A 13,522-nucleotide genomic window follows, 5' to 3' on the forward strand; every position below is an offset into this window, starting at 1 on the left:
TTGATTTGAAGCAAAAAAGTATTGAAAATCAGACAAAAATACAAAGACTGTATTTGGTGGCTTCAGAGAGGGAAAGAACTACAATCCCATGAAGCATTGCGAACAGTATAATCGAGTTACAAATGATAGAGAAATATCAAATTATGCATTTAAAAATGTGGATTATATATACATAAACAATGTATTTTTAAATGTATTGCAAAATATGCATTGAAATATAGTTTGAAAGCGAAGGAATATCGACTTGATTCCGTCATTCGCAGTGCTTCATGGGAGTGGGCGGAGCTAAATAGCTCTTTTGGCATGTTTTGCTTGTTTCGGCTCTCTGATTGGTGGAATTTTCTGTACAGAATTATGGGTAATGTAGTTTTTCACCACAAATTCTTCTGTTTACTATAAAACTAAGGTGAAAACATGCGGGCTGACGGCTTCAACAAAAGCAATAACCATTGATTAACAACCTCGTAACTCACAGTAGGGCTGACTTTAGCGGTTTATAAGTTATTATAAAATTATTATTTTTTAAATCCATAGAGAGAAAATTAATGGAGTTTTTTTCCATCTATTATCATACACTCGCACACACAGTATACAGAGAGAGAGGTTATTATGGTGGAGCATGAAAGGCTTTTTGACACTTACTTCACACCGTACAGTGGGTGGCGGGTCCAGACTCACGGGCGGCATGACCAAAGTTCTGTCACTGTTGATGTCCGGTTTTTCAAACACAGTTATTATATGAAGCACCTGTTGACTAATCTGGTTTCAGACAGTTTTCCGACACAGCAAAACGCGACGTGTAATTGTTTATTTCACGGCTCTCTGGACTTGACGTTTGATTAATCAATCGCGGCATCCAACGGTCTCATATATCTGTGTCCATAGCAACGCCGTCGTCATCTGCTCTCACGGCTAACTGAAATTGCGCGCCTCACTCTATTACATACACTACACACGTGACGCAACTAGCGCCATCTTGTGTCTCGGTTATCGATTACAGTAAAAAAAAATAATCGATATAATAATATAATCGAATAATAAAATATTACTGGAATATTTTTGCTGTGATTTTAGTCTGGTTAGTTGGCTGAATGGTTTGTACATTGTAATGGACTGTTCTTTCTTTGATTTATAAGATAATTTATGCTAGGCTACAGGTAGATCATTTCAATTTAAATAAATAGTAACTAGATAAATGGAGGAAAATTACTTTATTTTTATTTAAATTAAATAATTTTTATAATTATATTAAATTAAATTAAATAATTATAATTATTTAAATTAATTCTTAAATTATTAAGAGAGGAAATTATTTTCCCCAGTGGGTTTATACATAACACAAACACACAATATATATATGTGTGTGTGTGTGTGTGTGTGTGTGTGTGTGTGTGTGTGTGTGTGGTGGTGTGTGTGTGTGTGTGTGTGTGTGTGTGTGTGTGTGTGTGTGTGTGTGTGTGTGTGTGTGTGTGTGTGTGTGTGTGTGTGTGTGTGTGTGTGTGTGTGTGTGTGTGTGTAAGAATTTCAATTTTAATTTAAAATTAATTTAGCAAAATGAAATGAAATATACAGTATGTATAATTCATGATTTTATTTTTACTGCTAAATAACTAAACTCAGCAATAAAAATTAAATGTAAACAATTTTATATATAAAAGTAGATATATTACATTTTGCAGTGTTTTTTTTAAATGAATTATAAAATAATTAATACATTTAAATAAATGTAAAAAAATAATAATAATCTACAAAAAATAGGCAATCAGAATTTTGATAAAAAGAGTGTACATAAATTGTACTTTTTTATTGATCATGGAAGCAGTGATTCATAAAATGATGATAAAATAGCCTAATGGTAAAGCATTACAACCAAGCACACTTTTTAAAGAGGCAAATCATGAATCTGTATTTTAGGTCTATCTCATTATCTTTTTATAAAAAAAAAGTCTCAAAACTCTCTGTCGACATTGTCTATTTCAGAAAGTCATCTTTAAAGCACGGAACAAGTCCAACAAGAACTCCGTCAAAGACGCACCAAAGAACAAGAAGAAGAAAGAGAAAGAGACAAGTGATCAAAAGAGCAGCGACGGAGCCGAGAAGAGCACAGAAGACACGAATACCAGCGTGAACGAGCGGCGGGGGGAAAGCCTGCATAATGAGGCTGAAGTGCAGAGAGAACCGGGAGAGGAAGGGAATGAGACAGAGGCCACAGGAAGTGATGTCACAGCTGGCGGGGAGAAACAGGAAGCAGGAAGTGGCGAAAGAGATGGAAACGCTGAGGAGAAGGTAAACGAGACTAGTGTGAAAACTGAAGCTGAAATGGGGTCGGATAAAGACACGGGACGACAGGAAGAGGAAGTGGACAAACAGGAAGACGGCTCAGCCAATCAGGATTGAGGATGCGCTCAACCCACCCGGCCAATGGAAGTGGGCCTTTATGAATGTTAAAATGCTATATACCTTGCAAAAAAAAAAAAAAAAAAAAACTCTCAATATTTTGTCTTGTCCAGTATCTAAACATCCCTAAAACAAGATCAATTCACAACGTTGCCGCCTTACATTTTTTAAGTACACTCAACTTGGATGTTTAAGTCATTTCAACTTAAATTACATTGAAAATGTAAAAAATTCAAAATGAGTTAAAACGATGTAAAAACATATGTTATCACAACTTATCGATCATATCATTTTTAGGGCTGGACAACAAGCGATTAATCACATTCATTTGTGTTTGCATAATATACATGTGTACTGTATCATTATTTTGTATATATAAATACACACACATATTTCAGAAATATTTGCATGTATATACATTTATACATAATTTATATTATATATAAATATTTGATATATAAATAACACATTTTTCTTAAATATATACATGCATGTGTGTGTGTGTGTGTGTGTGTATTATTTATATATACAAAATACATTGTATTATATTGTATTATACACATATATTATGCAAACACAAACTATTTCGATGCGATTAATCGTTGTCCACTGCCCAGCATTAATAATTTTACTTGCCAATGCAGTAGGAAACAATAAACGTCATAATATCTTGTTTTAATAATGTTTAGATACCCAAGACAGAGACAAACCTACTGTTGTGGTGGTGAAGCTTACAGTTTCAGACTGTCACGCAAACACCTCTTGACCAATACTGAACGTTTAACTCGGGCGATAGCATCTCTAAACGAGCCGAAGGACTCCGGGATCCTGGAAGAGGGAGGACAGATGGGAAGAGATTGCTATCGGTAAATGCACTGGATGGGAAAACCACATTAATATTTAGTCGATGAGCCCAGAGGGACTCGAGGATACAGTTGCGAGAAGCAATCTATTGTGATGTATATGGTGCATTTGTTTGTGTATGTTTTTGTTTACATTTATATTAATATTTCATGTCACCGTCCAAAAACAAAAATGGTCAGATTCTCTAAATGTTAAGAGAAACATACTGGGAATATTGCTGTTAAAGTTTGTTGGGGGCTTTTTGTAAGTTTGTTCGTTAACTTTCTGGTTTAAAGGAATAAGTTCAAAACGCAGAAATGAAAAATCTGTCATCATTTATTCACACTCATGTTGTTCCAAACCTAGTCATAATTATGAGGAATTGACATACTAAGTTATAGATTTTAGATAAAATATCATCTGCACGAACACAAGATTTAAAAAAATGTATTGTATAATAAAATTCCATCAACCTTACATTTTTATATTAGGAATTAATATGCATTAATTAGGAACCAGTAAAACAACTAGAGCTTAATAAAACATTTAGTGTAAATCCTAATGGAATAAGGGAATGGACCATTTTGTTTATGTGATTCGTATTCATAAAAAAAAAATATATGTTTAAATGTATGAATATGAATCGCATAAACTAAATGGTCTATTCTTTTATTGCATTAAGATACCAAATGTTTTATTGAGCTTTAGGTTTTTTCAGTCATTTTAAATTCAATGAATAATATGCAATTTTAGAAATTATTCTTTAGTTCAATTCAATTTGATGGAATTTTACTATACAATTAAAATTCGCTAATCTTTTTAAAGAAAAGACTTAACCATTTTTTTTTTTTTTTTTTTTTTTTTCTGAGTGTACTATGTCATAATTATGAGGGGAACAAAATCTGACATAAAATATGAATTTTTTTCTTATGTAAACCAGCTCATCACATAAATATATTATTTTACCCTGTATTTGTGCATACACTATATTTTAATGCTTATTTGAATATTGTTTTCTTAGCCACAAGATAAATTAATATATCATCCACTGAATGTCTGTGCAACAAATGGTGATTAAATGATGACAGAATCATGATCATTTAGGGTGAATTATTCCTTATAAAAGAGGCAGATGGTGTAACAAGCTCGAGTTTCGGTCCAGTTGGGCTTCACTTCTACACTGAGACAAGCTGCTATAGCAAATGTTTTCAGTATTTCTCTGAGAGCAATGAAGCATCACAAGTGATTTAGATTTTTCCCTGCTTTAGTTTAAGCAGCTTTTCCTTGTGTTAGAAACAGCAGAAGGTGTGTTTATACGCACATTAACTCACTGACACTTGCTAATGTTCACCTCATGATGTTCATTCTGACCCCTGATCCTGATCCAGATCCTGATCCTGATCCAGATCCAGTCCATGTTTTAAAACTGACACTGATTTTAATTTTTTACTAATTCATCAACATGAAATCAAAATGAACCATATCCTGCTTAAAATAGCAAGAGCGCGATGTGGCACATGTGTGCATTGACCAAAATGAAACAAGAAATGGTTAAAACATCGCACAGAATTCATAAAATACTGACAGTTTACATTTATCCAAAGCGACTTACAATTGCTATATATGTCAGAAGTCGCACACCTCTGGAGCAACTAGGGGTTAAGTGTCTTGCTCAGGGACACATTGGTGTCTCACAGTGGATTCGAACCCGGGTCTCTCACACCAAAGGCATGTGTCTTATCCATTGCGCTAACACCACCCCGTTTCTATTCTGAAAATTGCATTTGGGCCGAAAATCCATGAGTGAAAACTTCACAGTGTTTCAGACCGCCGTCAATGTTCAATTTACATGAGAAAATAAGTGGATATACGTGGATAATCCATAACAGAAGGTTGTGATGCAGGATAGAGGGGTTATTCATGACAATAATGTTATTAGCCTGATCATCTGATGTTTCAGATTTAAAGTGAGCAACAGAAAAGCAGGACGACGGCTTTTATTAATGAGGTGAACATAGCAGAAATCACATCCCATAATCCATATGGATCAGACAGAACGCATTATCCTGTCTGACTCGCGGTTTGGGGTTTTCATTATTAAAAACGAACAAAAAGGCTGTGTGTTAAAGAAAAAATAGGCTATTCATTGCTTATTATATTCATCCTATTATCTCACACAGAAGTCTCTTTAAAACCAATCAGCGTTCTGTTGGTCAGCGCAAAATCGTTCGCTCTCGTGGGAAATTATTGATCGCCTGGATTCCTCATGATATTACAGTTTTATGAAAAGATAATTGCGACTTTTTATCTCACAGTTGCGAGTTTAAATAAACGCGCAATTCTGATTTATATCTCGCAATTCTGACTTTATATCTCGCGATTGCGTGTTATGAAGTCAGAATTGCAAGATATAAAGTCGCAATTGCGAGAAAAAAGTCAGAATTGCGAGTTTAAGTCTCACAATTCTGACTTTATAACATGCAATTACGATTTTATATCACACGATGTAAACTCGCAATTGTGAGGAAAAAAAAAGTTGCAATTACCTTTTCTTTCTTTTTTTTTATTCTGTGGTAGAAACAAGTTTCCATACAATTCACCCTTAAAATGTCATTACATTAGTTCAAATATAAAACGAATGGCATTTACTTGAAAATAATAAGAGTGCAAGCACACATTAAAAGAAAAGAAAACATTGAACAAAAAGTTCTAAACCTGGTTATCAAATGTTAGCCTGTACATCAAATAATGTGCATTACAGTCGGCATCATCAGACGCTGTTGTGTCGTAGCGAGTGAAACGCTTCTGGAACGAGAACAAATGTGGGCGGGGCTTGATTGTGTCTGTTGGGAATTGATTGGATGTTTGAGGTTTGCTATTGGCTGATCTCATGTGAGTGACAGGTTATGGCTCCGCCCTCGTCGTCAGAGAAGAGAGACGAGGGGAAGTTATTCTGATTCAAGATTACATGAATTTAACACACTTATGATGTGCACAGAAAAGAAAAATTCTAGGCTAATAATTAATATTCCATTTAAAAATAAGAATAGTCAATTTTGAGATCTCAGTCATTTTGATTTCATGTTAACACTGTCCACCTCACCTGAGCTGCATATGTGTTTTCCATGAAGTCAGCATTGTTGTTTGGCGTCTGGTTGTATTTATAATCTGGTTTGGCAGTGTCAGGGTTTTTCCTGTGTGTGTGTGTGTGTGTGTGTGTGTGTGTGTGTGTGTGTGTGTGTGTGTGTGTGTGTGTGTGTGTGTGTGTGTGTGTGTGTGTGTGTGTGTGTGTGTGTGTGTGTGTGTGTGTGTGTGTGTGTGTGTGTGGTTCTGCATTAGCTCTTATGGCCAGCGGGCTCACGTTTAAAATCATAATGGCTTTTCCGCTCCGTCCTCCTGCTGGGAGAAACATCTCAACCTCGACGTTCCTCGTGATCATATACGCTTTAAAGACGTTCACTTGGTTTCCTCGCATGTCTTGTTTTCAGAGCGGCTTCTGACACACTGTCATTATAATTGTGCTTTTGTCACAGCGCTGTTGTTTGACTGGAGCTGGAGGGGAAAGGCCTTGTTTATTCTTTTAATACATCAGACACATTCAGCAGAGACAAAGACATTCTCAACACATGCACTCAGAAGAAAAGGCTCTGTATGCATCACTCTAACTAATGCTGGGCTGTTTCAACCCATGTTTGGGTCAAATACAGACTAACCCAACCGTTGGGTTTCAAAATTGTGACCCTGGATCACGTCACCAGTCTCGAGTCGCACGGGTATATCTGTGGCAATAGCCAACAATACATTGTAAGGGTCAAAATTATGGATTTTTCTTTTATGCCAAAAATCATTAGGATATTCAGTAAAGATCATGTTCCATGAAGAGATTGTGTACATTTCCTACCGTAAATATATAAAAAATGTATTTGTGTGAGTGAATGCAGCACAATCGTGAACATAAATGAACAACTTTAAAGGAGATTTTCTCTATATTTCGATTTTTTTGCACCCTCAGATTCCAGACTTTCAATAGTTGTATCTCGACCAAATATTGTCCTATCCTAACAAACCAAACATCAATGGAAATCTTATTTATTCAGCTTTCAGATTATGTATAAATCTCAATTAAAAAAAAAAAAAAAATTACCCATGAGACGGTTTTGTGGTCCACGGTCACAATTTAATAAAAAAAGTGTAAACCAATTGTTGGGTTTGTCCATATTTGACCCAAACATGGGTTGAAACCACGCAGCATTTTATAGTAGGCTATATAGAAGCTTAAAGGGTTCCGTCATTAAATCATTTTATTTTTAATTTCGTAAACATACTTTAATCGCAAGAATAGAAATGTAATGCGTGATGCAATAATTTAAGACATTTCTCCTTATATTGCGCCATTTTAGCAGCAAGTCAAGAGCCCTAGAGTTCGATATGGAGCCTTTATTTACGAGTGTGTTGAATCTCACACACATATTTTTCATATTTTTAGCATTATTTTTCTGCATATCACAAGGTCAATGTGGAATCTACGTACGTTTTGAGGTGGTAAAATCCACAGAAATGAGATTAAAACGTGGTCAGATGTGTTAAAGCAGATCTGAGAGTTATATAAAATAAAATAAACATTACATTTTTTTTAATGAATAAAGGAAGAGTTTGTGAATGCCGGGCGTTCCCGTTCCTGTGGACATCTGTGTGTGCAGATCCTGCTTAACTCCGACAGACTGTAATTATGTTACAGTATGTGCCAGTGTGCGTACTGTACTTCTGCTAGTCTGCGTACTGTACTTCTGCTAGTCTGCGTACTGTACTTCTGCTAGTCTGCGTACTGTACTTCTGCTAGTCTGCGTACTGTACTTCTGCTAGTCTGCGTACTGTACTTCTGCTAGTCTGCGTACTGTCAGCATCTGTTCTGATAAGCTTGGCTTGTGCGCTCCATTATCCAGATTTAGATCCTCGACTGAGTTCGGGACAGAACTGCATTACTGTCTCACACACCGTTTAGGACTTTACTGTAATAGTCCACTTCAGACATTCTACTAACTATGAGTAACTTTGCATCTACATGTCAACTTATGAAAGCTTGTTTCCGCCACAGAATAATACATTTTAAAAGATAATTGCGACATTTTATCTCACAATTGCGAGTTTACATCTCGAAATTCAGACTTTATTTCTCAGAATTGCCAATTCTGCCTTTTTTTCTCGCAATTGCAACTTTATATCATGCAATTCTGAGATAAATAGTCTAATTGTGACATTAAAAGTCGCAATTACCTTTTTTATTTTTATTCTGTGGCAGAAACAAGCTTCCACATCAACTATAGCTTTCATTAGAGTATCAGTAGACTGTAAGTTAGAGTTCGGGTTAGTAGAATAAGTCGACATGTAGGTATAAAGTTACTGATAGTCAGTAGAATATCTGTTTAGGAGCATCAAAATAAAGAGTTAGCAGATATTAAGTGGACTAATACTCTAATGACTGATAGTTGACAGGTTATAGTCAGTAGAATGTCTAAAGTGGACCATCGAAATAAAGTGTTACTACTATTTTAAATTTGCATAAAATAAAGCTCAGCACAGGTAAAGATCTGTTACACACGGCCTTGAGTGGATTACCGCTTTTATAAACGCAAACATAACACATTTAAGACATCTAGTTATAGATATACATCGTGTACACGACCGTTCAAAAGATTTAGATCATAAAGGTTGTTTTATTTTAAAGAATTTTAACTAAAAGCTGTCTTTTGCACTTTCTATTCATCAAAGAATCCTGAAAAATGGATGACACAAGATAATAATAATAATTGATAATAATAATAATAATCATAAGTATTTCTTGAGCTTCAAATCATCATATTAGAATGATTTGTGAAGGATCATGTGACACTGAAGACTGGAGTAATGATGCTGAACATTCAGCTTTGATCACAGGAATAAATTACACTTTACTAGATATTCACATAGAAAACAGCTATTTTAAATTCTAATAATATTTCAAAATTTTTACTGTATTTTGATCAAATAAATGCATCACAAGAGACTAAAAAAATCTTGCTGACCTCAAACTTTTGAACGACAGTGTAAATATGTGTATATGCACAAGCAGACAAATTAGTGCATATTGCAAAAAATATATCAAACACAACTTTTGTTTCACCCTCAAACCCTGTTAAACAAACACACCCCGCCGCTACACACATCAGAGAGACGCTGAATGTTCAAATAACTCATCTGTCGACTCTCTCTGTGGTTTAACCCGCTGGCAGTGATGGATGTTAGCGTGTAGAAGTGACATTTACGGCCCACTGTTGCACACAATAGCAGGCCATGACATCAGCGAGATTATAAATCCGGTCTATAGGCCTGCGGGGTCAAAGGTCGCAATAAAACACGCTATTAGAGGAAAACACGGATGTGGAAGAAGTTATGAGGCCGGATCAGCGAAAGTGATGCAGAGCAATATTTACCCCATAGTTTCTCGTGTCAAACTGTAAGAAACGTGTCAGTTCATCAGTTATATAACAGGGTTTCATTTCATTTCCTTTGGTTTTGTAGCTTTTCAGAAGATAAGAGTCGAATGTGCTGCACGTCTGCCCTCAGACACGTGTGTGTGTGTGTGTGTGTGTGTGTGTGTGTGTCTCGGAGGATTCCGCCACTTCTGCCTCTATATTCGCTGGTCGCTTCTATGATTGTCAGCCGCTGTTGTGCCATCGTGAACATCGATCAGTGTTTTCCATCGTTTGTATGGACAAGCAACATGATAATGTCATCATCTGTACAATTTGTATAATATAATATAATAAATATGATTTATATTTGATTTGTTTTGGAGTTTTTATTTGCTGTACCGCTTGCTAATGACTGATAGTTGACATGCAAAGTTACTCATAGAATGTCTAAAGTGGACCATCGAGATAAACCACACATTTATTTGCATAAAGTAAACAAAACCTTGTGTTCAGGATCATTAAAAATTATGTTTTAGCATCTTTCATGACAATTAAGTGCATATACCTCAATTGTATATAACAGTAATGAGAATCATCTTTGAGGAAAATGTTCATTACAAAGAAACTAAAAATGACAAAACACATTAAAGGAATGGAAATGTGCTTAATTGTTGTCAAAATGCTGTTGCAATGCAATGCAAAAAATAAATAAATGCATCTTAATGTCTTAAAATAAGCTTTGTTTTCTTCATGCAAAATGTAATTTTAGGTTGAAATGAGCTTGATGTCAACAGTCAGAATGAAACTAGCAACATTCACACTTAGCATGCACTACACGTATGTACTATAGTAAAGTATAGACATTAAACATGCAACAACAATGATGCATACTTCTGTTCACAACATAAAGTCATAAAGCAAGTGCTGTTTAAAAAAAAAAAAAGTGTATGCATTAGTGCATTATTCAGCAATATTTCATTCAGAACAACACACTGTGATGTGCAACACATGGATATGGATGCTAGTATCTGGCACGCATTGACTCAGTCCAGCTCAGGATCATCAGTAAATCTGCTGGAGATCAGACACAGACAGTCTTCAAACACACAGACCCTCGCATGAAATCAATATCCCAGAGCACACTAATGACACTTCAGTGATGAAGAAGAGAGACGAGGATGATGAATAATGTATAGAGAGCATCATTATCTGCGCAGTCTTAAAGCACGTTTTAGGATTTAGTTTTGAGGGGAAAAACAAAAGCAATTGTAAAGTAAAATCAAGAAACAAACAAGCATGTAAAACAGTCTGAAGGAACACAGTGCCATCTAGTGGCTCGAGTGTGTCTGCGCTCGAGTGTGTGTGCGCGCACTCGTGTGTCTGTGCTCGTGTGTGTGTGTGTGTGTGTGTGTGTGTGTGTGTGTGTGTGTGTGTGTGTGTGTGTGTGTGTGTGTGTGTGTGTGTGTGTGTGTGTGTGTGTGTGTGTGTGTGTGTGTGTGTGTGTGATGGGTCAGTTTAGGGGTCGGGTTAGTGTGTGTGTGACGGGTAGGTTTAGGGGTCGGGTTAGTGTGTGTGTGTGTGTGTGTGTGTGTGTGTGTGTGTGTGTGTGTGTGTGTGTGTGTGTGTGTGTGTGTGTGTGTGTGTGTGTGTGTGTGTGTGTGTGTGTGTGTGTGATGGGTCAGTTTAGGGGTCGGGTTAGTGTGTGTGTGTGTAATGTCCCGGGACATGTCTCCACATGGATAATAATATTATTAGCAGAAAATCTTTTGTAAAAAACAAAGATAACAACAGCACCTCTCAGCCTGTCTTCATGAAAGCATGACATCTCAAACATACAGTAGAAGCACATTAAAGGAATGTTTGTGCATGACGGACTTGTTTCGCTGTTGCACTCGCGTCTCGCAAATGAAAGGACCTTCTAAAAACGCTGCGCTCAAGTTAAAAGAGGTTCAACTTACTCTCATTACCTTGAGTTATTCCCGTTCCACTGCCACAGACACATCTTTATGATCAGCCGCTGAGGACTAGCACATGATGTGTTGGATAACAGCGGTTAATCGCCTCAGCTTCACACGTGTGAAGCGCATATACAGGCATGAACACCCACAGGTCAGACTTTCCACCAAAGTAAAGAGCTTATTAAATACGAAAACGATTATTTATTTTTGCTAATTATTATTTTATTTCAGTTAGTTTTTCAGTAACTGTTGTTAGTTTCGTTTCGTTTTTCATTTATTATGATTTTTACATTTTATTTCAGTTTACGAAAATGTTTTTTGACCAATAGTTTTAGTCTTAGTTTCAGTTTTCGTTTGCGAAAATAACCTTGGTCTGCGCTCGTGTGTCTCTGCGCTCGTGTGTGTCTGCGCTCGTGTGTGTCTGCGCTCGTGTGTGTGTCTGCGCTCGCGTTTGTGTGTGCGCTCGTGTGTGTCTGCGCTCGTGTGTGTGTGTGTCTGCGCTCGTGTGTGTGTGTGTGTGTGTCTGCGCTCGTGTGTGTCTGTGCTCGTGCGTGTGTCTGCGCTCGCGTGTGTCTGCGCTCGTGTGTGTGTGTGTGTCTGCGCTCGTGTGAATAACAGTGTGTGAATATCCTTCATGATTCAAGGGCTTTTTACAGCCCCTTTTATTTTGTATTATTTTATCCAGTTTGCAGCTTTCATATTCCTGCTTTTAATATTTATTTTTACTCTGGTTTTAGTTTTCCTTTTTTATGGAACATTACTCAATTAAAACAGAGAGAGAATATTATATGCATGAATTTTGAAATAAAATAAAATTAAGGTAATTTTTAGGCATTAAAATAAAATCTGAATTATTTGTTAATCACCTGTACAGGATCAGAGCCGGATTAACGCAAAGGCAAACTAGGCACGTGCCTAGGGCCCAATTGGCGGGATGGGGCCCAGACAGAGGGACAAAAAAAAAAAAAAAAAAAAAAAATTGTACAAATGTCCTATCTACAATTTATTTCAATATTTATTAATTAACTAAAAATAGTGACGACGTTTATCTTAACCATAGACTGTTACATTACTGCAGTTAAACCAATTAATGTGTCCGTTACAAAGCGGGTGCCGGCTTCTGAAAGTATGTGTAACGAACGCATCCATCAGGTGCTGCGAGGCAAAAGCCTAATAAGCACACAAAGAAGCACAGCTCATAATGCAGGTGTGTGAGTTGTCGTCATCTGTTTTGGAGTGATTGCAATGTATTCTAAATATAAACTTGTACTGTAGATCAGCGTCATTTCTGGAAAAATCATTCACCCCTTTATTACGAGTTTAAAAGAGCGCGAGCGTCATTAACGTGCCCAGACGCGACGCTTTGAATTTGCGCGTACAATGAATAACATCGCGTCGGGAGCTGACTAGTAAAAAAGCTACAAAATTAAAAGACAAGACGTCTGTATTCTAAGTTAAAAAGCCAACACACTACAACATTTTTAAATGTTTCAAGTAAAGGATCTCATATCTATGGGTCTATCTTCTAAATTCTGCTGATGATTAAATTATACCCTGACATTACGCCAATAATATCAGTTTATATATTTTTTTCTGCTCAGTAGCGATCGTGTCTTTCTCTTCCACTTGATTTGTGTATAGCATATTTAAGGTAGCAATGCAATATAAAAGCACTTATGCTCATCTACTGAAGTGGGATTCTGGAACTGTGAATAAATTGAATAAAACAGCAAAATAACAACAACAACAACAATAACATCTTCATTAAACAAAAAAGAGATTACCTTAGATAAAGTTTGATTAATATGTAGGCTACATACAGTAGGCCTACCGGTAAAAGTCTGGACCCATATTTTTAATGTTTTTGAAAGA

General features: G+C 36.3%; 1 protein-coding gene and 1 long non-coding RNA gene across 3 annotated transcripts in view; one reads left to right on the top strand and one right to left on the bottom strand.

The window, feature by feature from the left end:
* The window catches only part of rftn1b (raftlin, lipid raft linker 1b), a 125,474-nt gene extending 121,487 nt beyond the window's left edge, over positions 1-3,987 (top strand). For both annotated transcript variants that reach the window (XM_082150097.1, XM_082150098.1), the window contains exon 10: positions 1,981-3,987. In XM_082150097.1, coding sequence (XP_082006223.1) covers positions 1,981-2,397 — 417 coding nt within the window. In that variant the 3' untranslated portion in view covers positions 2,398-3,987. The remainder of the gene's footprint in view (positions 1-1,980) is intronic.
* Positions 3,689-10,400, bottom strand: LOC309484011. The gene is made up of 2 exons (XR_014200702.1): positions 4,997-10,400; positions 3,689-4,820 (listed from the first exon to the last, which is right to left on the bottom strand). It is a non-coding gene; the product is annotated as an uncharacterized lncRNA (long non-coding RNA).
* Between the last annotated feature and the right edge of the window lie 3,122 nt (positions 10,401-13,522).

The sequence above is a fragment of the Leuciscus leuciscus genome, assembly GCF_965113295.1.
Source record: "Leuciscus leuciscus genome assembly, chromosome: 20".
Taxonomy (NCBI): domain Eukaryota; kingdom Metazoa; phylum Chordata; class Actinopteri; order Cypriniformes; family Leuciscidae; genus Leuciscus; species Leuciscus leuciscus.